Source organism: Ylistrum balloti, unplaced genomic scaffold, assembly GCF_031769215.1.
Source record: "Ylistrum balloti isolate Yb309-2 unplaced genomic scaffold, AGI_CSIRO_Ybal_v1 Utg370448, whole genome shotgun sequence".
NCBI lineage: Eukaryota > Metazoa > Mollusca > Bivalvia > Pectinida > Pectinidae > Ylistrum > Ylistrum balloti.
In genome coordinates this window covers 1,789,101-1,816,044 of record NW_026782298.1, presented here as the reverse complement: position 1 = coordinate 1,816,044, position 26,944 = coordinate 1,789,101, and the positions used below count along the sequence as shown (strand labels likewise).

General features: G+C 36.0%; 1 protein-coding gene across 1 annotated transcript in view; it reads left to right on the top strand.

The window, feature by feature from the left end:
* LOC132554861 (uncharacterized) overlaps positions 1–25,215 on the top strand; it is a 112,493-nt gene extending 87,278 nt beyond the window's left edge. Inside the window, exons 25-45 of the mRNA XM_060219183.1 lie at positions 69–539; positions 2,880–4,478; positions 6,243–6,474; positions 6,744–6,810; positions 8,861–8,967; positions 9,875–9,982; positions 10,510–10,559; positions 11,978–12,177; positions 12,990–13,037; positions 14,607–14,727; positions 15,076–15,183; positions 15,503–15,605; positions 16,082–16,158; positions 16,410–16,552; positions 20,723–20,755; positions 21,828–21,987; positions 22,323–22,445; positions 22,747–22,874; positions 23,071–23,201; positions 23,469–23,621; positions 24,591–25,215. Coding sequence (XP_060075166.1) covers positions 69–539; positions 2,880–4,478; positions 6,243–6,474; positions 6,744–6,810; positions 8,861–8,967; positions 9,875–9,982; positions 10,510–10,559; positions 11,978–12,177; positions 12,990–13,037; positions 14,607–14,727; positions 15,076–15,183; positions 15,503–15,605; positions 16,082–16,158; positions 16,410–16,552; positions 20,723–20,755; positions 21,828–21,987; positions 22,323–22,445; positions 22,747–22,874; positions 23,071–23,201; positions 23,469–23,621; positions 24,591–24,670 — 4,242 coding nt within the window. The 3' untranslated portion in view covers positions 24,671–25,215. The remainder of the gene's footprint in view (positions 1–68; positions 540–2,879; positions 4,479–6,242; positions 6,475–6,743; positions 6,811–8,860; positions 8,968–9,874; positions 9,983–10,509; positions 10,560–11,977; positions 12,178–12,989; positions 13,038–14,606; positions 14,728–15,075; positions 15,184–15,502; positions 15,606–16,081; positions 16,159–16,409; positions 16,553–20,722; positions 20,756–21,827; positions 21,988–22,322; positions 22,446–22,746; positions 22,875–23,070; positions 23,202–23,468; positions 23,622–24,590) is intronic.
* The last annotated feature ends 1,729 nt before the right edge of the window (positions 25,216–26,944 follow it).

Here is a 26,944-nt window from a genome sequence, read left to right as displayed (position 1 = left end):
TTAAAAACAAAGGTCTACTTATGTAAGGATTGTTTTGTTTGTAATGCCCTGTTTCGTACCTTTATCAGCCTTCAATCACAGAGACATCTTCTGGCAGTTTGAAACAACTCCCTCCTCTCGAGTCCTTTCTTCTCTCCTCACAATCTCGGCGTTTGACAGGAAGTCGGCAGAGGAGTCTTAAAATGTCTTCTGCATCTTTAGACAATATGTCCAAATATCATGACAGACCTCGTGCAGATTCAAACATGACTTTGCAAGGTCCACTCATGACCTTTGCTACCATGGCAACTGGAGGAACTACGAGGAAAAGCAGTCCTATAACGCCGAGGCCAAAGTCAGTGACAAAGATGTTGTCGAGGTCCCAGTTGTCACGGACAAAGAAGACGGATATGGGCCTGACATTCGGGTCACCAGAGTATTTTGAATATCCAGGAAATGAAGAGGGATACCTGTATCATGGTATCAAAGTTTGCGACCACGGAACCAGTCCGATTTTCCAACTCATTTTGTATGATAATGGAACAAGTCCAATGTATCAGGTGACCTTGACTTTTGTTGCAACCTTGACCTTCATTCCTCCCTGATTTTTTTTTAATTTGACCCCAACTAATCAGTCAGTTTTCCATTTCCATTGTCAAACATAGCCAGTGTTAATCACTGAGATAAAGAAATTGTTTTACATGTTCCTAATACCCTCTGTGTTACTATGGTGATGACCCAATACCCTCTGTGTTACTATGGTGATGACCTAATACCCTCTGTGTTACTATGGTGATGACCTAATACCCTCTGTGTTACTATGGTGATGACCTAATACCCTCTGTGTTACTATGGTGATACCTAATTCACAGTATGTTTTTTTTTATTGTTATACACACAGACTCATTCTCACAATTTCGTGAAAATAAAGATTTTATTGCAGGCGCAGACTTTTTTTTAGAAAATCTAGCTGTATGGACAATATTTTATTTCATACCTAAGATGTGATGGGGACTGGTAGAGATTTTAAGGTGACAGTAGGTTATGTATAGTTAACTGTAGATATTTGTCACACATCATGTTTTTCTGCGATCAGATGGTACGACTTTTGCCCCCAAAAGCAAAGGTAGGATATTAGTAATTTATTTATGATGGTCAATGGGGAAAGGATTAACAGACCACCACTACTGTAACCAATTATCACAAACCAGGCCAAGTAAACAAATGTTTGTTTCTGGTGATTATTTTAATCTGATGTAAGATACAAGCATTAGTATGGAGTTATATAACTGATAATCATATATTTTACAACATTTTTTGAAGTCAATTGATGCAAGGTTATCAATATTTTTAATAAAAAAGGGTCTGTATACATATATATACATGTATGTATATATTAACTATCAACTGTTCATTTATTGTTTCAAGAATTGTTTGTTTTTAGATTAATATATATCTAAAACATTTTTTTGCTTGGCCTTTTACTTTAAATAGTTCTACCTAACAACAGATATGTATTCATTATATGATATACACCTGATATTTTTTAATACTTGGCCTACCTTTTAATTCTATAAGGACGGCAATATATAATGATTAACTGTATTCACTTATTCAATGTTAACCAACAGGTCATTGTGTTGACCCATTCATCAGACTGGACAGACGCCCTAATCCACTGGTGATAACAATAGAACTGACCACAAGGGCCCTACAGCCCAGCTAAAATCAAAATAGACTTACTAAAAACATTCATGTTTTCATAGCCTCACTCAGTACTGAAATCATAGACTGGACATAACACTGTCAACAATATGTCAGGTTTGGGATGTATCGGTGTGGACGACTGTTAAGGTATTAATTAACTGATAATCACCGGGTAATTAATACCCTTATACTGTTCAATGAACATTGGGGAACTCCAGACTGAATCAGGAAAGTTGACAGGTATGGTTCCAGTAGGTTTACAGGTGTGATCAGGTCATAATGGTAATTATTTGTAAGGTTAATTAAGTATTTATGATCGTTATCATCAATGTTTGTCAAAATTAATCATAATTGACTTCCTACATTCATGATCACTCACTCTGAATCATGTTATGGGTGTATATTGTCAGACTGTTGTCACCCTGGACCTTGATGGTGTAGGTGACACTGTTTATACATCATTATTCTAATATAACTATATCTAATTTTGTGAGATAAAAATTTATTTTAAAAAATCAGAAAAAATAAGGCTCTTAAAAATTCAAATAATGTTTACATATAGTTTATTGTAGATAAGTGAAATTAATCCAGAATTCTCCACTTTTACCTGTTATGGTATCATATAATGTGTGTAACACATCAGAACTAGACTTATATGTAGTTCTACATTACCATCTGTAGGAGATTATATACTAAACATAATGACAGGCTATTGTCAGGGGCATGCAGACATGACTAGTTAACAAGGGCTAAAATTCCAAAATTCTGCAATTTTTACTGTATAATTTATGCACAACCTTATCAGAATAATTTCTTTGTTATTAATGAATTTATCAAGTCTGTTGAAATTAAGAGCCAAAATGCATCCTTTTGTTTCTGGTTGTGTAAAAGAAATCTATAAATAGATTTTGCTGAGGCCTGAAAAATATATGTATAAATATAAACCTGCAGATTTTAGGAAAGTTGAAAAAGTTACACCTAGAGATACTTCAGGAGGTTTAGGACTGTGTTTACATCAATTGTTATGAGTTTTCAACTAATTCAACAATAAACATTTCAACAAAAATAAATATATAATGACCTGATCAGCCGATACATGATGTTGCCCATGCTAAAGTCAGTTTTGAGGAATTCTGATAAGATTTATGTTTCTAAATGGTTGACCTATTGTTTGTGATTGATGTTGTTTTCAGATCAGCGATGGAACTGAGGGCAGCATACTGGCTTCTGGTTTCGCTGTAGTTTCTCTTCCACCTGAAACTGTCGAAAATTCTGAACATTCTAATCAATCTAACATCAATGTTTCGACTCAGTCTGAAAATGGAAAAAATTCTGATGATTCTGAAATTTTTGAAAATGAAGACAATTCTGACTGTTTTTCAACTATTGGAACTGTTCCGTTGGAAGATTCTGACAAAACAGAAAATTTAGAAATGTTTAAAACTATTGAAAATAATCAGTCTGACAGTGAAGGAAATGACATTGATTTGGAAAACATACGAATCCCAGAAACTCTGACAGCTGTTGTGCCAAAGCAAGGGGATTCGCACACAGTAGAGGATTTAAGAAATATTCAAATTGTCGATGATTTTAAACAATTACAAGGGGTTGTTGATGATTTTGACCAATCACGAGGGGTTGTTGATAATTTTGACCAATCACCAGAGGTTGTTGATGATTTTGACCAATCACAAGGGGTTGTAGATGATTTTGACCAATCACGAGGGGTTGTTGATGATTTTGACCAATCACCAGAGGTTGTTGATGATTTTGATCAATCACAGGGGACCAATGAAAACCAGTCTAAGGATGTATTTGAATCATCGAGCCCCAACCAACCAGGTCAGGCTATCAATGATGCATGTATATTCTACCAGAATGATGTAGATTTTGAAAATGTGAACCACACTAAGAGTGGAGACTGTGAAGAGAAAATCAGTCAGTCAGGCCTAAAGGTGTCTTTACCAGTCTCTGATGTTAGCACAAAGGTCGAGAGTAAAGGTTCATCAGCAACATCAAGGTCAGAGGTCAATGACTCGAAATTTATCAAGAAGGTTGATATTTCTTACCCAAAAGATGAGCTTGTTGGTGAAATTGATGATGAAAAAAATTCAAATAGGGGCCATGGAGATGTAGTGGAGGTCAAAGGTCAGGAGTCAGATGATGGCTCTCAGCACAAAGGCTCAGTATCATTTCTTGTCAATGAAATTAAAAATAATCCGTCTGAAGATATTGGGAATGATGCACTTAGAATTGGATTGAAAGTTGAAAGATATGATCCAGATGTTAAAAGTCAAAGAAAGGTCATAAGGTCAAAGGTCAAAGTTTCAGAGGTCATGACACAGCAGTTTGACTATTCATTGTATGATCTTGAGAAGTTAAAGGTCACTGGTCTGCCTTTAAAAAAAAATGATTCCACAGATCTTGGTGATGATAGCCGACTCTCCAGCAGAGAACCATTGAAAGCTAGGTTGTCAGAGAGTTCAGATTTACCTGTCACAGAGAAACTTGTCACTATCCCAGAACCAAGCAAACTGGAGAGTGATCCAGTTCACTTCAAGAAAACAGACGTTCATCCAATAGTAAATAGAGTTACAAGTTTGAAATCACATACAAGACAAATGACTGATCTAAAAACAAGGGGAGATAACTCTGATAATTTAATTAAAACTGACAATGTTCAGAAGTTTCGTCCAGTACAGTGGCTTAGAGAATCTATAGATGAGAACAGCATACTTAACATTGATACAACGATGCAAGGCATCATGGGAGATTTTGTCACTCCCCCAGAGGTGACGAGATAAAAAGAAAAAAGACATATGTTCCATTACAAGGGGAGATAATCTATGCACAGACTTATTTCTAAATTGATAAGTAATGTTATTTCTAAGTCACTGACATAATATAAGATATTTTATATTTATGTTGATAATCTATTTTAGTTCTACATAAGAAGTAAATCTATTACTGTAATGAAGAGTTTGTGCGCTTATTCATGGTTATCTTCCCTTATCTGTACCTCTGTCTGTCATCTAAGAAATATCAGAAAATGCACTGTCTTTAAGCATTGTATATATCATGATGTATATCTCATTCCTTTCAGTCTTCTGGCTGAGATGGAGCACAAACACACAAACTTATTTATTTATCGGAAATTCTTACCAGTTCTCGCAGATCAGAATTATCAGCTAGTTCTTCATATACTGTACCACCTTTCCTTTTACTGAATCCTACTTCAGAAATCTATTTTCAAATTTCGATATAAAATTTCTTCCAGAATCGTGAACTCAACTTATAAGAAAGTGTTAAAGGGTTTTGAAAGATTTAGTACGTTTGACTCCTGTTAAAGATCAAATTTAATTCACAGAATATTTTTTACTTTCTTTTTTCTTAGGTTTAAAAATGAAATTCACTTTATGAATAGCTGGAATGATATGATTCTGAATCACATTCTTAGTCTACATTGTGTTTTCTGATGTTTTATTGACTGTAACTGAGTCAGTTATTTACTTAAGTCAAACAGTAAAGTAATTGTTTAATGTAAATTAGTGCTTCTGTTCAAAACATTTTAGAGAATAACAATTTGTCTTTACTAAGCATTAAATCCTAACATTTTTAATTAATTTGTATTTCAGAATTAATTTAATATTCATGAACAAAAATATTCCATTTGGCAATAAGTTCTGTATTGATTTGTAGGGTGTGGTTTGTGTATTACAAACATCATACACCTGACCAAGAAACCTGTAGCATGTCTTCTTTCAGCGTCCATAATTTTACTAGTTGTATTCAATAAACATCTGACCATGTATCAAAATATTTCTGTACCAGAGTCAGTTTATCAATAGGACTGTTCTCAGTGATACATGTATATATTTGTAGACTTGAGTGATTTTTCTGTTATATCATCTACACCTTTCTTATAGTGGAATTTAAGTTTTTAATTTTGGCATATTTGTAACATAAGACTTGTTTTTAGGTGTTTACACATTTCTGAATTTACTTCAGGGAGCAATTTTAAATGAAAGCAACATTTTATTTAATGATCATGAAGAGATTGTCTGAATGTGTACACAGAAAAATGAGATCTATGAGAAAAGTGTATGTTAATTAGCTTATTAGGGTTTCACTGTTAATTTACAAGACGAAACAAGAAAAAAGTAATTTCATTCATCATTATTTACTTTTCATTATCTTATCTAAAATGATGTTTTGTAAACAATCATTCACATGTGTTTGTTTTGAGCATAATATTGTTTTGTTTTTTCTAGCAGGTTTTCTTAAGTTTTCTAAATGCAAAAAATTATTTCAATTTTAAACAACATTTGTGCTTCTGAATATTGGGATTAAAATCTTTTATTGTAACTAATTAAAATGTTATATATTAAATATCTGCAATTAAAATATCTTGAATTCAAATGTTGAATATGAGGTTTTTAAACAAATGACTGACAAAACATGCTAGGTATTTAAGAATAATGTTTCAAACATTTTGCTGACTACTCCCAAATTCAAATATTACCTTTATTTGACACTGCATTTCTAACATTTGACAGACCCAGACCCAGATTGTGCCTAAAACAGAAGAAGAGATTCGAGCAACGTCTGCACTTAGTCGAGCTTCATTAAGGAAGGAATATCGTAACAAGTTGGGGGAGGTACGTGCAGCAGTCGAAGATCGTCGTACAAAGTCGCCAGCAATATCCATCCCTTCACAGCGATCATTGGAGGAAGACCAGCTAATTGATGAAGATGACGATGATGAGATACCGTACAATGACATTGAAGGTTAGTAAGGTGTGATATAGACAAGGTCAGGTTAACATTCTGGTTTGGGTTAGTTGTCAAGTGATGAAAATGTGAAATATATCTTAAAAAAAAATAAAAATAGCAAACATCTTATCATAAAGCATTTTCAATTCTGATTAGATTGTCGTTTACTGTGACATGATCAGAGACGTTAGTTCCTACCAGGCTCAGTAACAGGGTGATTTGATGATAATTAGTGAGATCAACAGTCATTGTAAAATGTTTTTACAGCAGTGTTTTTGTTTTAGATCTGAAGAGAGAACAGACAATGGAGATGGGAACATCCCCACCCCCGGGACAGAAAAGTTCATCAAAGTAAGTAAAGGTCTCAAGTAAAACATATGTCAGTGATGGCGGTGATATCTAAGTCACTTCTGGAAGTTCACTAAGGTCAGTCAGGATCAAATCATAAAGTTCACTAAGGTCAGTCAGGATCAAATCAAAAGTTCACTAAGGTCAGTCAGATCAAACCAAAAGTTCACTAAGGTCAGGCAGGATCAAATAAAAAGTTCACTAAGGTCAGTCAGGATCAAATCAAAAGTTCACTAAGGTCAGTCAGATCAAACCAAAAGTTCACTAAGGTCAGGCAGGATCAAATAAAAAGTTCACTAAGGTCAGTCAGGATCAAATCAAAAGTTCACTAAGGTCAGTCAGGATCAAATCAAAAGTTCACTAAGGTCAGTCAAATCAAATTAAAAGTTCACTAAGGTCAGTCAGATCAAATCATAAAGTTCACTAAGGTCAGTCTGGATCAAATGATAAAGTTCACTAAGGTCAGTCAGGATCAAATCATAAAGTTCACTAAGGTCAGTCAGGATCAAATGATAAAGTTCACTAAGGTCAGTCAAATCAAATTAAAAGTTCACTAAGGTCAGTCAAATCAAATTAAAAGTTCACTAAGGTCAGTCAGATCAAATGATTAAGTTCACTAAGGTCAGTCAGGATGAAATCATAAAGTTCACTAAGGTCAGTCAGGATCAAATCAAAAGTTCACTAAGGTCAGTCAGGGTTAAATCATAAAGTTCACTAAGGTCAGTCAGGATCAAATCATAAAGTTCACTAAGGTCAGTCAGATCAAATCAAAAGTTCACTAAGGTCAGTCAGGATCAAATAAAAAGTTCACTAAGGTCAGTCAGGATCAAATCAAAAGTTCACTAAGGTCAGTCAGGATCAAATCAAAAGTTCACTTAGGTCAGTCAGGATGAAATCATAAAGTTCACTAAGGTCAGTCAGCATCAAATAAAAAGTTCACTAAGGTCAGTCAGAACAAAAAAAAAATCATCAAATTAAAAGTTCACTAAGGTCAGTCAGGATCAAATCATAAAGTTCACTAAGGTCAGTCAGATCAAATCAAAAGTTCACTAAGGTCAGTCAGGATCAAATCATAAAGTTCACTAAGGTCAGTCTGGATCAAATGATAAAGTTCACTAAGGTCAGTCAGGATCAAATCATAAAGTTCACTAAGGTCAGTCAGGATCAAATCATAAAGTTCACTAAGGTCAGTCAGGATCAAATCATAAAGTTCACTAAGGTCAGTCAGGATGAAATCATAAAGTTCACTAAGGTCAGTCAGGATCAAATGAAAAGTTCACTAAGGTCAGTCAGGGTTAAATCATAAAGTTCACTAAGGTCAGTCAGGATCAAATCATAAAGTTCACTAAGGTCAGGATCAAGTTCACTAATTGTCAAAGTTCACTAAGGTCAGTCAGCATCAAATCAAAAGTTCACTAAGGTCAGTCAGGATCAAATCATAAAGTTCACTAAGGTCAGGATCAAATTGTAAAGTTCACTAAGGTCAGTCAGCATCAAATCAAAAGTTCACTAAGGTCAGTCAGGATCAAATCATAAAGTTCACTAAGGTCAGTCAGATCAAATCAAAAGTTCACTAAGGTCAGTCAGGATCAAATCATAAAGTTCACTAAGGTCAGTCAGATCAAATCAAAAGTTCACTAAGGCCAGTCAGATCAAATCAAAAAGTTCACTAAGGTCAGTCAGATCAAATCATAAAGTTCACTAAGGTCAGTCAGATCAAATTAAAAGTTCACTAAGGTCAGTCAGATCAAATCAAAAGTTCACTAAGGTCAGTCAGATCAAATCATAAAGTTCACTAAGGTCAGTCAGGATCAAATGATAAAGTTCAGGAAATACACAGTAAAATTCAACTGAAGGAAACTGAACTTAGGTCTGCTGTGAACCTCTACCTGGCAGTAAGTATAATGTCATTTGTGACAAGGATCATTTTTTATCCATGTAAAAAATTTGATAAATCTAATTGAGAAAAACTTCTTATGTAAAAGATTGTTCAGTTTCAGTCTAAAAAATCAAACTTGAAATAAAAATTATGTTCCTATCAAATTTGTTTCAGACTATCACCAGTAAATGCGGACCATCCTATCGTGACTGAATACCTGCGCCTGTACGAGGGTGTGGTCCAATTTAGGAATGCCCTCAGCAAACTTATGGTCGACAGAGGTTATTTTTTTTTGGTCTTTTTTTGTCAACACATTAAAGATGTTTTGTATTTTCATCACTTTCTTCCTAGCCTTTTTAGCTAAATATAATTTTATAATTTGGTTTGTAAGCCATGATCTCTGTATAATGTCTTGTGTCTTAAGTCTTCCAAAGTGGTGTTTCCATTGAGGTGTTAACAAAGACAGGTTAATCCGACTAATATGTAGTGTACCACAGGGTGTCAGATTAGACAGGTTAATCTGACCAGTATGTAGTGTACAACAGGGTGTCAGATTAGACAGGTTAATCTGACCAATATGTAGTGTACCACAGGGTGTCAGATTAGACAGGTTAATCCGACTAATATGTAGTGTACCATAGGGTGTCAGATTAGACAGGTTAATCCGACCAATATGTAGTGTACCATAGGGTGTCAAATTAGACAGGTTAATCCGACCAGTATGTTGTGTACCACAAGGTGTCAGATTAGGCAGGTTAATCCGACCAATATGTAGTGTACCACAGGGTGTCCGATTAGACAGGTTAATCTGACTAATATGTAGTGTACCATAGGGTGTCAGATTAGACAGGTTAATCTGACCAATATGTTGTGTACCACAGGGTGTCAGATTAGACAGGTTAATCCGACCAATATGTAGTGTACTACAGGGTGTCAGATCAGACAGGTTAATCTGACCAATATGTTGTGTACTACAGGGTGTCAGATTAGACAGGTTAATCTGACCAATATGTAGTGTACCACAGGGTGTCAGATTAGACAGGTTAATCAGACTAATATGTAGTGTACCACAGGGTGTCAGATTAGACAGGTTAATCTGACCAATATGTTATATACTAAAGGGCGTTAGATGAGACAGGTTAATCCACAGGGTATCAGGTTATAAAGTTACAGATCTATATTTTTCAGATATGCTCCAGCCTAGTCAGATTCTGGAGGATATTGATACCAAAAAATTCATCAGCTCCAGTAAGTTGGAGCCTCAGATTGAGGGCATGACACACAATGTTTATCATGGTAAGTATTACCTACCTATAGAAGTTCTTACAACACAACACGTAGCATGTGATGTGGTAATGACTAAGTCCATTGACTAAGTCCGTCACCTTTGTCCGACAAATGATCAATGATAGTATGCTTCACACTGATTTCTTCTGATGAAGATCCTCAAAACATCACACTTAAATCTCGTCGTATTCTGATGTCATCATCAACCTGGATAAAACGTTCAGCAATGTTAACCTACCTGTGTATAAAGAATACTTGTTGACTAATATTACTTTCCTGTGAAATAAAAACTGTACTAGGTCATTTTTGTGGAAGTATTCCCTACTAGTAAGCAGTCTTGTATGTAAATATCTGATACATATTACAAACGAGACGATTTTGGTTTTTTTTTAAGATAGAATTGTGTTTACTTTTCTTTAGTGGTAAAATTGGATTTTAGGAGTTTGTTTTTGTTATCAAAGTAAGATTTGGTTTACAGATTTTAGAGGTCGTGTAAGAGCCTATTAAATAATGTTGATTATTTTTTTATATTTCAGTGTTCGAGGAGATTCTTGCAGTATTATCTAACATACTCCTGGCTGACCGGGTATGTGTACCATCATTCTCTTGACCCTACCATTAAGGGTCTTTCTCATTTTCTAACCTTGGAGAAAGACAATTTAGTTTCTCTTCCCCATCTCCCTGCTTGTTGGGGTGTCACTGTCCCCTACCTCTACCCTAGGGATCTCTCTCTCCATGGTCCTTAAGCTCTCTGTCCTTCTTCCCCTACCCCTACCCCTACCCTAGGAGTCTCTCCCTCTCCCTGGTCCTTAAGCTCTCTGTCCTTCTTCCCCTACCTCTACCCTAGGAGTCTCTCTCTCCCCTTTGTCCTTAAGCTCTCTGTACCTCTTCCCCTACCCCTACCCTAGGAGTCTCTCTCTCCCCTTTGTCCTTAAGCTCTCTGTACCTCTTCCCCTACCCCTACTGAAGGGGTCTCTCTTTCCCAGGTCCTTATGGTTTCTGTTATGCCCTAACCCAAATGGTCATTTTCTTTCCATAGTCTCCAACCTGCAGGGTTAATAACATGCTGTACACTGTGATTGTCCTTATTGTTGAACATTGTTGTTATAATGTTCAGATTATATCAAATCAAAGACCTACTCACCATCCCTGTGGGCCTACCCACCATCCCTGTGGGCCTACCAACCATCTCTGGAGACCAAATGACCACTCCTGGGGACCTAACCACCATCCCTGTGGGCCTACCAACCATCCCTGTGGGCCTACCAACCATCTCTGGGGACCTACCCACCTTTCCTGGAGACCAAATGACCACTCCTGGGGACCTAACCACTATCCCTGTGGGCCTACCAACCACTCCTGGGGACCTACCCACCACTCCTGGAGACCCACTCCTTGGGACCTACCCATCACTCCTGGAGACCTAACCACCACTCCTGGGGATCTAACCACCACTCCTGGAGACCCACTCCTTGGGACCTACCCATCACTCCTGGAGACCTAACCACCACTCCTGGAGATCTAACCACCACTCCTGGGGACCTAACCACCATTCCTGGGGACTAACCACCACTCCTGGGGACCTAACCATCACCCTTGGAGATCTAGCCACCACCCTGGGGAATTAACCACCACCCTGGAGATTAACCACCACTCCTGGAGACCTAGCCACCACCCTTGGAGACCTAGCCTCCACCCTGGGGACTTAACCACCACCTTGGGGACTTAACCACCACTCCTGGGGACCTAACCATTATCCTTGGAGACCTAGCCACCACCCTGGGGACTTAACAACCACTCCTGGAGACCTAGCCACCACCCTGGAGATTAACCACCACTCCTGGAGACCTAGCCACCACCCTGAGGGCCTAACCACCACTCTTTGAGACCTAAGCACTACCCCTAGGCCTTTGTGTCCGATACACCCAGCTTATCAATGAGAAGTATGCCTGTATATCTTTCCTTGATGGAGAACATTCAATGTGATATTTTAACCTATTTCAGGAGCCAATGGTATCGTCCCTTACTGGGGGAGGTATGATGATGTCCAGAGATACTACGCAGGCTGTGGTTGGTCCCAAGTCTGCTGAGTCTGGGCGGGGTCCCACTGTTACACGTGCCAGTCACCACTCACAATTCTCTGCCAAAAGTGATGTTTCAGATCGCATTGCACTTCGAGAACTTCAGGAACAGTATGACCGACTGTACGTATATAAGGGTTACTCAAATTTTATACTTGAATAAAATTACACCTGACTTAACTGACACTTTAATAAACTGACACCTGACTTTACCGACACCTAAATATACTGACACCTAAATAAACTGACATCTGACTTAACTGACACCTAAATATATTGACACCTGACTCCACTGACACCTAAATAAACTGACACCTGACTCCACTGACACCTAAATATACTGACACCTAAATAAACTGACATCTGACTTAACTGACACCTAAATATACTGACACCTGACTCCACTGACACCTAAATAAACTGACACCTGACTCCACTGACACCTAAATATACTGACACCTAAATAAACTGACATCTGACTTAACTGACACCTAAATATAACACCTGGCACCTAAATAAACTGACACCTTAATAAACTGACACCTAAGACACCTTAAATGACACTTAACTGACACCTAAGTTAAATGACACCTGACTTAACTGACACCTAGATAAGCTAGCATCTGACTTAACTGACATTTAACATTTTATACATAAGGATCTGTTACATTTGATATTATTTGACAAACTTTTTGATGGTTTTCTCTGTCTCAGCCGTAATGTTTAAATGGATGAGATTTTAAGTGATCGAGTAAACAGAGATTGTACTGGAAAAGACCAGAGTTAAAACATGTTACTATCTCCGACCATTAAGACTGTAGTAAATTCACTATTTTTTCCAGACCACGATATAGATTACTGTCCTGTTGTCTGATAACTATCTAAGGTAGAACATGTTACTATATAAAATATAACCAGGTATTTTGTTGTTACAGACAACATCAGCTGTCAAGTGACACAAGAAAACACGAGGAACAACTCAGGTAAAATTCTAACTTTGTAGTAATCTGTTTCCGAGGAAACTCTTCATGTTTATCTTGTTAAAACATTGGATGTTGTGTCTTAACAACGGAGCCACACAAAACGGAGCGAAACAGTGAAAATCTATTACAATACTTCCTTAATCAAGCTTGCTTTTCAAGGGTTCTATTCTATTTTTAGGTCATCTGGACCCGAAGGGTCCGATGACCTATAGTCATCATGCTTCGTCCGTCGTCGTCCGCCGTGCGCCAGTCCGCCGTGCGCCGTGCGCCGTCCGTAAACTTTTCATTCAAACGACTTCTTCTCAAATACTAGAAGGTCTAGGGGGCTAATACTTGGCACAGAGGATACTGGCATGGAGCTCTACCAAGTTTGTTCAAATGAATGACCTTGACCCACTTTAAAGGTCACAGGGGTCAAATATGTTAAAATCTTTAAACAACTTCTTCTCATTAACCAAAAGGCTCAGAGTGTAGATATTGGGCCTGTGACATGCTGGGATGAAGGACTACCAAGTTTGTTCAAATGAATGACCTTGACCCACTTTAAAGGTCACAGGGGTCAATTATGTTAAAATCTTTAAACAACTTCTTCTCAATAACCAAAAGGCTCAGATTGCTGATATTGTGCCTGTGGCATGCTGGGATGAAGGGCTATCAAGTTTGTTTAAATGAATGACCTTGAACAACTTTCAAGGTCACAGGGGTCAAATATGTCAAAATCTTTAAATAACTTCTCAAATACTAGAAGGCCTAGGGGGCTAATACTTGGCCCATAGCATGCTGGCATGGAGCCCTACAAAGTTTGTTCAAATGAATGACCTTGGCCCACTTTCAAGGTCACAGGGGTCAAATATGTTAAAATATACAAAGGACTTCATCTCAATAAGCAAAAGTCTATGAGTGCCGATATTGGGTCTGTAGCATGCTGGGAGGAAAGGTTACCAATTTATCTAATGACCTTGAACAACTTTCAAGTGCTAAATAACTTCTTCTCAAATACTAGAAGGCCTAGGGGGCTAATACTTGGCCCATAGCATTTTATATTCAAATGAATGACCTTGGCCCACTTTCAAGGTCACAGGGGTGTGAAAATATACAAAGGACTTCATCTCAATATCTATTGCCGATGACATGCGTACCAAGCTACATCAACCCACTTTCAAGGTCACAGGGGTCAAATATGTTATACAAACTACTTCTTCTCAACAAGCAAAAGTCCATGAGTGCTGATATTGGGCCTGTAAGATGCTTGGAGGAGAGGCTACCAAGTTTGTTCAATGACCTCAACCCACTTTCTAGGTTTGGCTTGCTTTTTGTTAGATGACCGTTAAGGCCCATGGGCCTCTTGTTAGAATGTTGTTATTGATACTTCAACATTGTTTATATCTTAATAATTTTTATATTTTTATCGAGACTGTGATGTAAATATCTATTTGACCGTGCTACATCTAGACTATTTTTATATTTTTATCGAGACTGTGATGTAAATATCTATTTGACCGTGCTACATCTAGACTATTTTTATATTTTTATTAAATCAGTAATATATCTATTTTACGATGGTTTCAGACACAATACTGTGGTGATGATGGAGATGCAGGACACCATTAATGATTTACAACGTGAATTGTCAAACCTCGGACGATCGTCCAGTCGCCTCCGACCCCAATCTGACACCACTTCACCCCATGTTAGTATAATTGTATGACAGACATACAGAAACAATTAGAAGTGTGAGTTGTAAATGTTGTTCAGGCTGTCTCTGGGATTTACATACAAATGAAATACTTATAAGGTTAAATAAAATTCTGAGAGAGATTTGTGAAATAGCAGTACATGGTCAGTTCGTATTAGTGAGGAAATTTATAATATCTGTTAAGAAAGAATGTTTGACAGACATTGATGGAGATTTCTCTGATACATTAAACTACATTAAACTTTTTCACAGAGAAACTCTGACCAAAAAGAATTTGATTACTGTGATGATATTTTTCTGACTTTTCATGAATATCACACCTGTTTGTATGGTATATTTCAGGGCACAACTGATTCTGCCATCATGTTTACAAGGCTTGACTCCGAGAGGAATGCCAAAATTATGAAGAGGGCCGTTAATGATCAGAAAATGAACACAGAAAAATACAAGGTAAGGGGAGACAACTCATCTTACCTAGACTAGGAATAATAACATATCAGGTATTCATATAACATATATTAGTATCAATTGAAAACAAATAACCTAAAGTGCAAATAACAAAAAGTTCATAGCAGAAGTTTTTTTTTCAAATTTTATGTGAAGTTCAATAGAGACTCCTTCCTCCATGTTGTGTACTTAAAACATCACATGATATATTAGTAGAGAGCACTGAAAAAATAGGTCAATTTCTGGTGTGGAAAAGCTTGGTTTCATTCATGTAGTTATTTCCTTTTGACTGTTTGTGGAGATTCTAATCTATATTTCCCAGGATGCCTTGGTAAAGATGGAGGATTACGTGGGACTACCAGCCCAGAGGTTTGCTCACCTTGTTCGTAAATATGTCCATCATAGCCGCATGAAGGAAATAGAAGGTGAGAACATTAGTTTCGTTTTGTGAATTATTAAATAATTAATTTTTGAAATTGACTGAAGTGGATTTAAATGTCTTAAATTTTGTAGTTATCAAATAAGAAAATCTCATATTTTAAATTAAATCAACATCACTTTTTTCAAAACACTGTAACACCTACCTCTGCTGTCAGTAATTCTGGCAGTGGATACATACCGTATTTCACAGCAAATAAGCCCCCTCCCGCAAAAAAGCCCCCCTACCAATTTATCCAATTTGCCAGGAATAGGGGGGTATTCGCAATTAAGCCCCCCCCCCCACAATTTTTTTGAAAAAAAAAAAAAAAACAAACAACATGTGTGACGATAGAGCAGTACTTACATTTAATCGCCAGGTGTAATTATTTGCGGTAAAATACGGTAATGATGCAGGTGTTCTGTCTAAACGGAACACATTCTCCACATAGATGTGAAATAAGACTTTGGCACTTTTTTTCAGAAAACGTCAAAAAGAGCAAAAGCCTAAATGAGAATGTGTTTGAAATTCTGGACAAGATGGAGGCACTTCAGAATGAGGCAAGTTAATAAGGAACGATTTTTACATCTAAATACATAGAGATTCCCGTAACTGAGGACGAACCCAAAGTCTTATTGATCTGTGTAACCCAGAAACACTTAATAAGAAGATTAGAAATAGATTAATTCTGCTATCAGAAAAAGCTGTTTTTGCTACAATTTTTATCAAAATATATACATATACATGTCTATATTTAGCCTGTTGACCCTTTTGATAAGTCTACTGTAACAATTCTTACTTTATACTACAGCGCGCTAAGACTTGGGCGGACAAAATGGACCAGATGGGATCAGAGAGAATACGATTGGCAAACCTTCTGATGGAGACTTTAGACTCAATAGAACAGGAGTCTGGAATCTTCCTCATCAAACCCATGTACTCCTACCGGGGCAGGTGAGTTACCATAGAAACCATGTTTTACTACAGGGGCAAGTAAGTTATCATACAAATTATGTACTTCTACAGAGGAAGGTAAGTTACCATAGAAACTGTGTATTTCTACAGGGGCAAGTGAGTTACCATACAGACCATGTACTTCTACAGGGGCAAGTAAGTTACCATACAGACCATGTACTTCTACAGGGGCAAGTAAGTTACCATACAAACCATGTACTTCTACAGGGGCAAGTAAGTTACCATACAGACCATGTACTTATACATGGGCAAGTTAGTTACCATACAAACCATGTACTTCTACAGCGGCAAGTAAGTTACCATACAGACCATGTACTTCTACAGGGGCAAGTAAGTTACCATACAGACCATGTACTTCTACAGGGGCAAGTAAGTTACCATACAGACCATGTACTTCTACAGGGGCAAGTAAGTTACCATACAGACCATGTACTTCTACAGGGGCAAGTAAGTTACCATACAGACCATGTACTTCTACAGGGGCAAGTTAGTTACCATACAGACTGTGTACATATATTCCTACATGTGCGTTTGTGGGACAAATGTGTTTGTTTTTCTACCTCCACACTCATCAGGCATTGTTAGGGGAAAAAAACTACAATAGCAAAGACTATTTAAAATAGCTAGTCACTATCTACCTCCCTAACGAGTATCATATTACCAGGTTACAGGTAACAGATACAGTATGATGTGTTAGTATTACTGAATGTATTGGTCACTTTAGATTTATATAAAGCTGGATCATGTTAAATAAAAGATTTCAATGTTAATAGACTTGTATGATATTTTAAATATATCTTCTGTAAGACATATATTATACATAATAAATGTGGTACTGATGACATCATACACTGAATAGTGGAATAGTCAGCTTGTATTCTGACTTAAGTAATACATTTAAATTTTAATCAAAAAATTAATTTTTCGTTGCATTACAATTTAAAATATAATAGACAGGTAGTTTCTCAATATTAAATTCTGTTCTATAAGTTGATTAGAGAACTTAATGATTTCAGATCATTATAATGATCATTGTCTATATCTGCTATATTGATAATGCTCTGTCTGCAAATTCTTTAAACTTTACATATATATATATTTCAATACGGAAAGTATCTTGAAGTTTCAATTATTTTATTGAATAGAAACACAACCTTCAAAATGTGATGTTGATCTTGTGATGATTTTGAACTCTATGAAAAATATTTCTGACACAACATACATATTTCCTTTTGACTAAAACTCACAATACTTTGACATACACAGGTCTTTGTCTATCGTAGGGTTTTAGAATTGGGAATATTTAATAGATAGCTATCAGTCCAGTGTGGCAGCCATTGTTTTACACGGCAGGCTACACACATTACATTCCAGCATTAAGATTTGATTAAGACCAACGTGACCTAAGATATTCAAACACGTTTGTTGACGAGATCTGAGACTGACTAGGAGACTTCTCAAGGTTTGTTTACTGGTGTGATGATGGTTTGTTTACAAATATTTATATTGAGAATTTAATAACATGATAGGTAGTTTTCTATATCACAGGTAGATAATCAATAATACAGGTAGATAATATATATTACAGGTAGATAATCTGTTATACAGGTAGATAATCCATATTACAGGTAGATAATATATATTACAGGTACATAATCTATATTACAGGTAGATAATCTGTTATACAGGTAGATAATCTATATTACAGGTAGATAATATATATTACAGGTAGATAATCTGTTATACAGGTACATAATCTATATTACAGGTAGATAATATATATTACAGGTACATAATCTATATTACAGGTAGATAACCAATATTACAGGTAGATAACAATATGACTGGTAGATAATATATGTTACAGATAGATAATCAATATTACAGGTATTGTTACAGGTAGAAAAAACAAGATACAATATATTAAGACTATTTAAAATAGCTAGTCACTATCTACCTCCCTAACGAGTATCATATTACCAGGTAACAGGTAACAGATACAGTATCATGTGTTAGTGTTACTGAATGTATTGGTCACTTTAGATTTATATAAAGCTGGATCATGTTAAATAAAAGATTTCGATGTTAACAGACTTGTATGGTATTTTAAATATATCTTCTGTAAGACATATATTATACATAATAAATGTGGTACTGATGACATCATACACTGAAAAGTGGAATAGTCAGCTTGTATTCTGATTAAGTAATACATTTAAATTTTAATCAAAAAATTAATTTTTCGTTACATTACAATTTAAAATATAATAGACAGGTAGTTTCTCAATATTAAATTCTGTTCTATAAGTTGATTAGAGAACTTAATGATTTCAGATCATTATAATGATCATTGTCTATATCTGCTATATTGATAATGCTCTGTCTGCAAATTCTTTAAACTTTACATATATATATATTTCAATACGAAAGTATCTTGAAGTTTCAATTATTTTATTGAATAGAAACACAACCTTCAAAATGTGATGTTGATCTTGTGATGATTTTGAACTCTATGAAAAATATTTCTGACACAACATACATATTTCCTTTTGACTAAAACTCACAATACTTTGACATACACAGGTCTTTGTCTATCGTAGGGTTTTAGAATTAGGAATATTTAATAGATAGCTATCAGTCCAGTGTGGCAGCCATTGTTTTACACGGCAGGCTACACACATTACATTCCAGCATTAAGATTTGATTAAGACCAACGTGACCTAAGATATTCAAACACGTTTGTTGACAGATCTGAGACTACAGGAGACTTCTCAAGGTTTGTTTACTGGTGTGATGATGGTTTGTTTACAAATATTTATATTGAGAATTTAATAACATGATAGGTAGTTTTCTATATCACAGGTAGATAATCAATAATACAGGTAGATAATATATATTACAGGTAGATAATCTGTTATACAGGTAGATAATCCATATTACAGGTAGATAATATATATTACAGGTAGATAATCTATATTACAGGTAGATAATCTGTATTACAGGTAGATAATCTATATTACAGGTAGATAATATCTGTATTACAGGTAGATAATCAATATTACAGGTAGATTATTATGTTACAGGTAGATAATCAGGTAGATTATCTGTATTACAGGTAGATTATCTGTATTACAGGTAGATAATCTATATTACAGGTAGATAATATATATTACAGGTAGATAATCTATATTACAGGTAGATAATCTATATTACAGGTAGATTATCTGTATTACAGGTAGATAATCTATATTACAGGTAGATAATCTATATTACAGGTAGATTATCTATATTACAGGTAGATTATTACAGGTAGATAATCTATATTACAGGTAGATTATCTGTAGATTACAGGTAGATAATCCATATTACAGGTAGATTATCTGTATTACAGGTAGGTTATTACAGGTGGGTTATTACAGGTAGATAATCTATATTACAGGTAGATTATCTGTATTACAGGTAGATTATCTGTATTACAGGTAGATTATCTGTATTACAGGTAGGTTATTACAGGTAGGTTATTACAGGTAGGTTATTACAGGTAGGTTATTACAGGTAGATTATCTGTATTACAGGTAGATTATCTGTATTACAGGTAGATTATCTGTATTACAGGTAGATAATCCATATAACAGGTAGATTATCTGTATTACAGGTAGATAATCTATATTACAGGTAGATTATCTGTATTACAGGTAGATTATCTGTATTACAGGTAGGTTATTACAGGTGGGTTATTACAGGTAGATTATCTGTATTACAGGTAGATTATCTGTATTACAGGTAGATTATCTGTATTACAGGTAGGTTATTACAGGTAGGTTATTACAGGTAGATTATCTATATTACAGGTAGATTATCTGTATTACAGGTAGATTATCTGTATCTGTATTACAGGTAGATTATCTGTATTACAGGTAGGTTATTACAGGTAGGTTATTACAGGTAGATTATCTGTATTACAGGTAGATTATCTATATTACAGGTAAGGTACATAATGTATATTACAGATAGATAATCTATGCATATATACCTGGTATAAAGGGGTTATTAAACAGGTAGAGAATCAATGTTTGTTTGTTAATGAGTATGTTATCTACATATGTACCAGGAGAACAGCCTCGAAGTTATTTTTGTTTATTTTATTAGGTTCAAATACTTGAATGCTCCTTTGACTATTCGGTGAGACAAAGCTATATGTTGTCACATATCTGATTGAGTTTTTTGTTAAACATTTTGAAATGTGAACCTTAACTGTCCTTCATTTTAACCTCAATACACAGGATAACCTTTATCATAAAGCACATGATAATAGGATGTATGATTTATTGGTGTGATGATAATACACTGGTGTTTTTCCTTTGTATCTGTAACCCCACAATATAGGTTAGCCTGTAAGTTACGAATCCACAGCTAATTAAATGTACTCGAAAAATCAGGAAATCTATTTGAATTGGCTGAAAGTAAAATACAATTTTAACTGATTTGATAGTTTATTGGTGTGAAATTGACATGCAGTGGTAAATGTTTTGATGGAAGGTAACCACCATCACAGCTGACACTATACTGATATTCTCCAATATTTCATAATCTATATCAAATTTAACAGTGCAGCACGTCATATTTCACTGCCATTCACAGATCTGTGGGGTTGTTTTTCATCACAATACTCACCTCTCTGAACGAGTAGTGTTTAAGTTAATTACAGGGGTGTTACAGTGTCAATGTAAAAACTTGTAAGTAAAATGCTTACACCATGGAACAGTTTTCAAGTTTGACTTTCTGAATCGTGTAAATAATTTGTTGTTGTTTCATATTTTATATGTGACCCACAGTTATGACACTGAAAAAGTACTTATACTGGCATATGTATCTTATAATTATCTTAACCCTTTCGAGCCAAATATTTCTCACAATGTACAGCTCAGCACCAAATATTTCTCACAATGTACAGCTCAGCGCCAAATATTTTCCTGAAAATATCCGAAAACAATGGCAAAAATTGTCGACTAAAGTCACCTATGGCGGCCTGTCTGCATGTCGACTTTAGTCACCTATGGTGGCCTGTCAGCATGTCGACTTAGTCGCCTATGGTGGCCTGTCTGCATGTCGACTTTAGTCGCCTATGACGGCCTGTCTGCATGTCAACGTTAGTCGCCTATGATGCCGAAAGGGTTAATTAGTGATACCGCAACATCACATAGGTATACACACTTACGTACTTTAATCAAAGCCTAATATATTTGGTTTACAGAGATATAAAAGATGCTCGTTATGGGGGTAAACTAACGCGACCAATCAGGCCTCAGCGAAATTTATCACCAAACCGAGAGAATCTCACTTCCTTTGCACCTGCGCCTACCCCTGCGTCGAATATGCGCATGATCAGAGGACAGCCTGTTCCAACAACGCAGGTAGGTCTTCACAAAAATCTCACAGTGAAGAATGAGGTAGAAGAAAACATCACACATGTGTGACTGTAATTTCAAATACAGCTTAAGTAGCTGAAGATCTGGATTGTGGTGTATAGTGGTTCATATTCATTGAAAAGATTTTTTTCTCAAAGGTAGTAAATTTGTTCTTTTACAAAAAAGTAGGACCTGGAGACTCAAACATTGTTCTTTAAACATTGTTACCTGTTAGATCTTGAGCTTGCTGTGTGATATCAGCAGAATTTTTTTTTTTTTTTGCCCAATCTGTCCTCTGCTGATATGTGTAGCCTGATATTTAAAACAAATTTTGTTTTCAGTCTATGACACATGAAACGACAGTACCTAAACAAGAAGTACCACGCCCCCTTGAGGGAGATGAGGGCGGTATATCTGGGGCATCACTTAATTGGGTTGGGACCACCCAAAAACAAACTTGGAGTGTAAGTTACACCACTATACCTTACCTATGCATTTTCATGTTGCTGTATAAGACATTCTAGACATCAATGTACCTTACTATCACTCAGTCCTGTTGTCTCAGTCAGCAATATGGAAACCACCACGACGCATTTCAGTATTCTTGTCTTAATACTAAATCTCAGCCGTGTACAGCCGTGATGTTGTTGAAAAATTATAGATCAGTTTCTTGTTCTTTAACATGAAATTTTTAATAATTCAAATGTTTGGAATTTGTATATTATTGTATGAATGATATGATATCTTGAGTTTCTTCCCTTCCAGATGAACTCTTCTGTAGTGAGAGGAGACCCAGAAAATTTTCTGAGCTCACAAAATCCAAATGCAATGAACACTCCCCGTATCTTAGAGCTGGATATAAACAGGATGCTGATTGGCCAAAACACTATCAGGTTTGTAACACTTTATCGGATTGGGTTTTTTTTTATACAAAATGCATATTTTTAAGTTTATTTGCTTGTAATATTAACTCTTTTGTATTGAGTGAAGTTAAATAAGTGTTTTAACTATCGTGAAATTAAGGTTTAAAACTATCAAATAAATGTTAGTTAAGACAACCGTTAAGATGTAATCTGGTTTGATGTGCAGTTCTAAGATGACACAGCCAGGAATGACAGAAGATCGTCTTGTGAACGCCTCACAGAACAATTTACGATCGTACATCACTGTTAACAGGCCGACAGCGCTACCAGGAAATGCTCGACCTCGCTCCTTTGCAAGTAAGCCCATGATATCAAAAATATTGGCAAGGGAGATAACTCAATTATTTTGATGATAGCATCAAACGCTGATGACATTTAGGAAAAACAAAAAAATAATAACTGGTATTTTCAAGATGTCGGGGTTGGCAGACGGGTTTCACTTGATGACAGGACTAACAGAAATAAATTTGGAATAAAGTGTTTGTGTACTACTACATATAGTATAAACATTTGAACTGTCACCCCATACATTGTATGTATAACTTTGTTGAACCTTAATTTTAGGCTCAGCCACCAAGGAATTTGTCCCTCCATCATCACCTGTAAGTCAGAATACAAAGCGTGTGCGGTTGTCAGATGGAGACATGTCACGAAATATGACTAACACGCCTCCTCTACCACCTATTGGTAGTGCCAGTACCCGTGATATTCCCGGCGGTAAGTTACCAACACCCCACCACCCACCCACCCTGTACCACCTATAGGTAGTGTTAGTACCCGTGATATACCCGGTGGTAAGTTACCAACACCCCACTACCCACCCACCAACCCTATACCACCTATTGGTAGTGTTAGTACCCGTGATATACCTGGTGGTAAGTTACGTACGCCCATCCCGCCCTCCCCCCACCTCTTTACTGTCTATAGATAATGCTAATTACCATGATATACCTGGTGGTTAGTTACGTATGCCCCCCCCCCACACCCTCACCCCCACCTCTATACTGTCTGTAGATAATGCTAATAACCATGATATACCTGGTGGTTAGTTACGTACCCCCCCACCCCACACCTCCCACACCCCCACATCCCCACCTCTATACTGTCTATAGATAATGCTAATAACCATGATATACCTGGTGGTTAGTTACGTACCCCCCCACCCCACACCCCCACATCCCCACCTCTATACTGTCTATAGATAATGCTAATAACCATGATATACCTGGTGGTAATTAAGTTACCAATGACATGACCATCTGTCTATCAGTCTGTGCATACATCTGTCCATCTGTCTATCAGTCTGTGCATACATCTGTCCATCTGTCTATCAATCCATGTCTATAAGTTCATTTTTCAGTCCATCTGTTTGTTAGTCCATCTGTCTGTGAGTTTATTTGACCGTTCATCTGTCTGTTCATCTGTCTGTTGATTTGTTTGTCAGTTTATCTGTCGCTTAGTCCATTTTCAGCATATCTTGTTACCATTTTACTTGGATTGCAAAATTTTGCGTACAGGTATTTTGTATTTTAGAGTGTCTTATTCTGAAGTTATATTAGAGGCTCACTGTATTCAGATTTGTTGCCGATTATGTAGACCATTTAACTTTTATTATTTAAAGCTGACAGGCAAATTTATAATCCAGCCTATAGTACGTGCAATTATGAGATTTTTGTCTACTTTCAGAACCCCCTCGCAGTCCTCCAGGCTCTTCCATGCGTCAGTCACCTCCCCATGTACAGGAAGTGATATCGCCTTTGAAGTAATAAAGGGATGTTCCACGCTCTTCCAATAGTGATTCTCAATCTGATATAGGTCACATTATTGACGTCTATCTCCCAACATTGATGAGATCGACACATATATACAGGACACAGATATTCTGGGGATGGTACTCACCAGGGGTGCACTGTCAACGGGAGACAAATCAATCTTTCAGCAGATATACAGAGTTACCTCCCTTCCGACCTGGTATCTGTACCTCAGTGTTAAGGAGGTTTACCAGCAGTGGACTATTAACTGTTTATCAGAAATTCACACTCTTAATACATTTATATAGAAATTGTTAATCCTAATTTATTGCCTTTATTTTGCTGAAAAACTTGTCATATGACAAAATGTACGTATACATATACAGGGAACAACACTCAATTGTTTCTGAATCAGCTAGAGTGAATATTTCCTTACCGTCGTCAGTGATAATCTGAAGATATGGAATTATTTATATACAGGTGTATTACACCTGTATATGTATGTAACTCTTGAGTCAGTTTGAGTATTTTGGTGACAACTTTATATATAGGAATGACCAACAGACAATGTAGTGAATGATCAGTTTATCTGTCATCATGGTGAATGATCAGTTTATCTGTCGTCATGGTGAATGATCAGTATATCTGTTACCATGGTAAATGATCAGTTTATCTGTTACCATGGTAAATAATCAGTTTATCTGTCGTCTTGGTGAACGATCAGTTTATCTGTTACCATGGTAAACGATCAGTTTATCTGTCGTCATGGTGAATGATCAGTTTATCTGTTGTCATGGTGAATGATCAGTTTATCTGTCGTCATGGTAAATGGTCATTTATGTCATCATGGTGAATGATCAGTTTATCTGTTACCATGGTAAATAATCAGTTTATCTGTCGTCATGGTGAACGATCAGTTTATCTGTTACCATGGTGAACGATCAGTTTATCTGTCGTCATGATGAATGATCAGTTTATCTGTCGTCATGGTGAATGATCAGTTTATCTGTCGTCATGGTGAATGATCAGTTTATCTGTCGATCTTGGTAAATGGTCAGTTTATCTGTCATCATGGTGAATGATCAGTTTATCTGTTACCATGGTAAATAATCAGTTTATCTGTCGTCATGGTGAACGATCAGTTTATCTGTTACCAAGTTGAACGATCAGTTTATCTGTCGTCATGATGAATGATCAGTTTATCTGTCGTCATGGTGAATGATCAGTTTATCTGTTACCATGGTGAACGATCAGTTTATCTGTCGTAATGGTGTAACAATCAACCTTTAGTTACCAAGATGCTGGAGGTGTTTATATATTGTAAGACCAGCGAGGATAAAAATCTGAAACATTTATTTAAAAAAACCAATGTAACATGATTTGTTTGTTGATGAGACATATTCTAATTTTAGCGCACCAGCCATATTCATGTTGGTGAAAACATCGAAATAATCTGCTATTTGTTCTATGTGACCTAAATAGTGTAACAAAGCTGTCCTATATGTACTGTTGGTAATGTGTATCAGTATATGTGTTTGCCATAGGTATTATAACTTACTGAGATATCTGCTGTGTTTAAAGATAACATTAGGACTTAATTACTCACAATATGTTGAGTTAAATTTACAGTTGTTATTTATTTTTGGCATATACCCTTAATTTTCAAGTCACATTCAAGGGACATAATCATGTACAATGTATTTGAGTCGTCTCCCTTGGAAGCTTTCGGTTTGTATTTTTCTTAAGTTATTATTTGCACTAGGGTATAGTTTTATCAAACGAAGTGTTATTAAATTGTCATTGATGTAAGGAATGCTGTACGCTCAGATGATATCTTAATTTCCAAGGATATTTTAGTGGAAAATTTTGTGATTATATGGAGGCCTACCTGGTGTTAATTACAGGTATTTTTGATCTATTTGTTAATCAGATTAATGACTTACACAGATTTTAACAAAAATCATTAGTTTGATTTTAGTTTGTAAAAGACACATTTCTTAATCTATCACAAAAATCTGACAAGGGCAATAACTCTAACAAATCTTTTAAAGTCATCATTCACTGATTATTTATCTGTTTTAAAGTGCTATATCTGAAAACAAAGATACCTATTTTGTATTTTAAAACTCCATCATGCCTTTGATTAAATAACCAAGAATCTTTGGGATGGTTACCATGGAGACAACCTGGAAATCTACAACAGAATTTGTTGTGTCGTTTATTCTGTTCATACCCAGGCTTGTCTATAAACATCAGCCATATAGAGGATGTAATTAAATTAAATTTGAT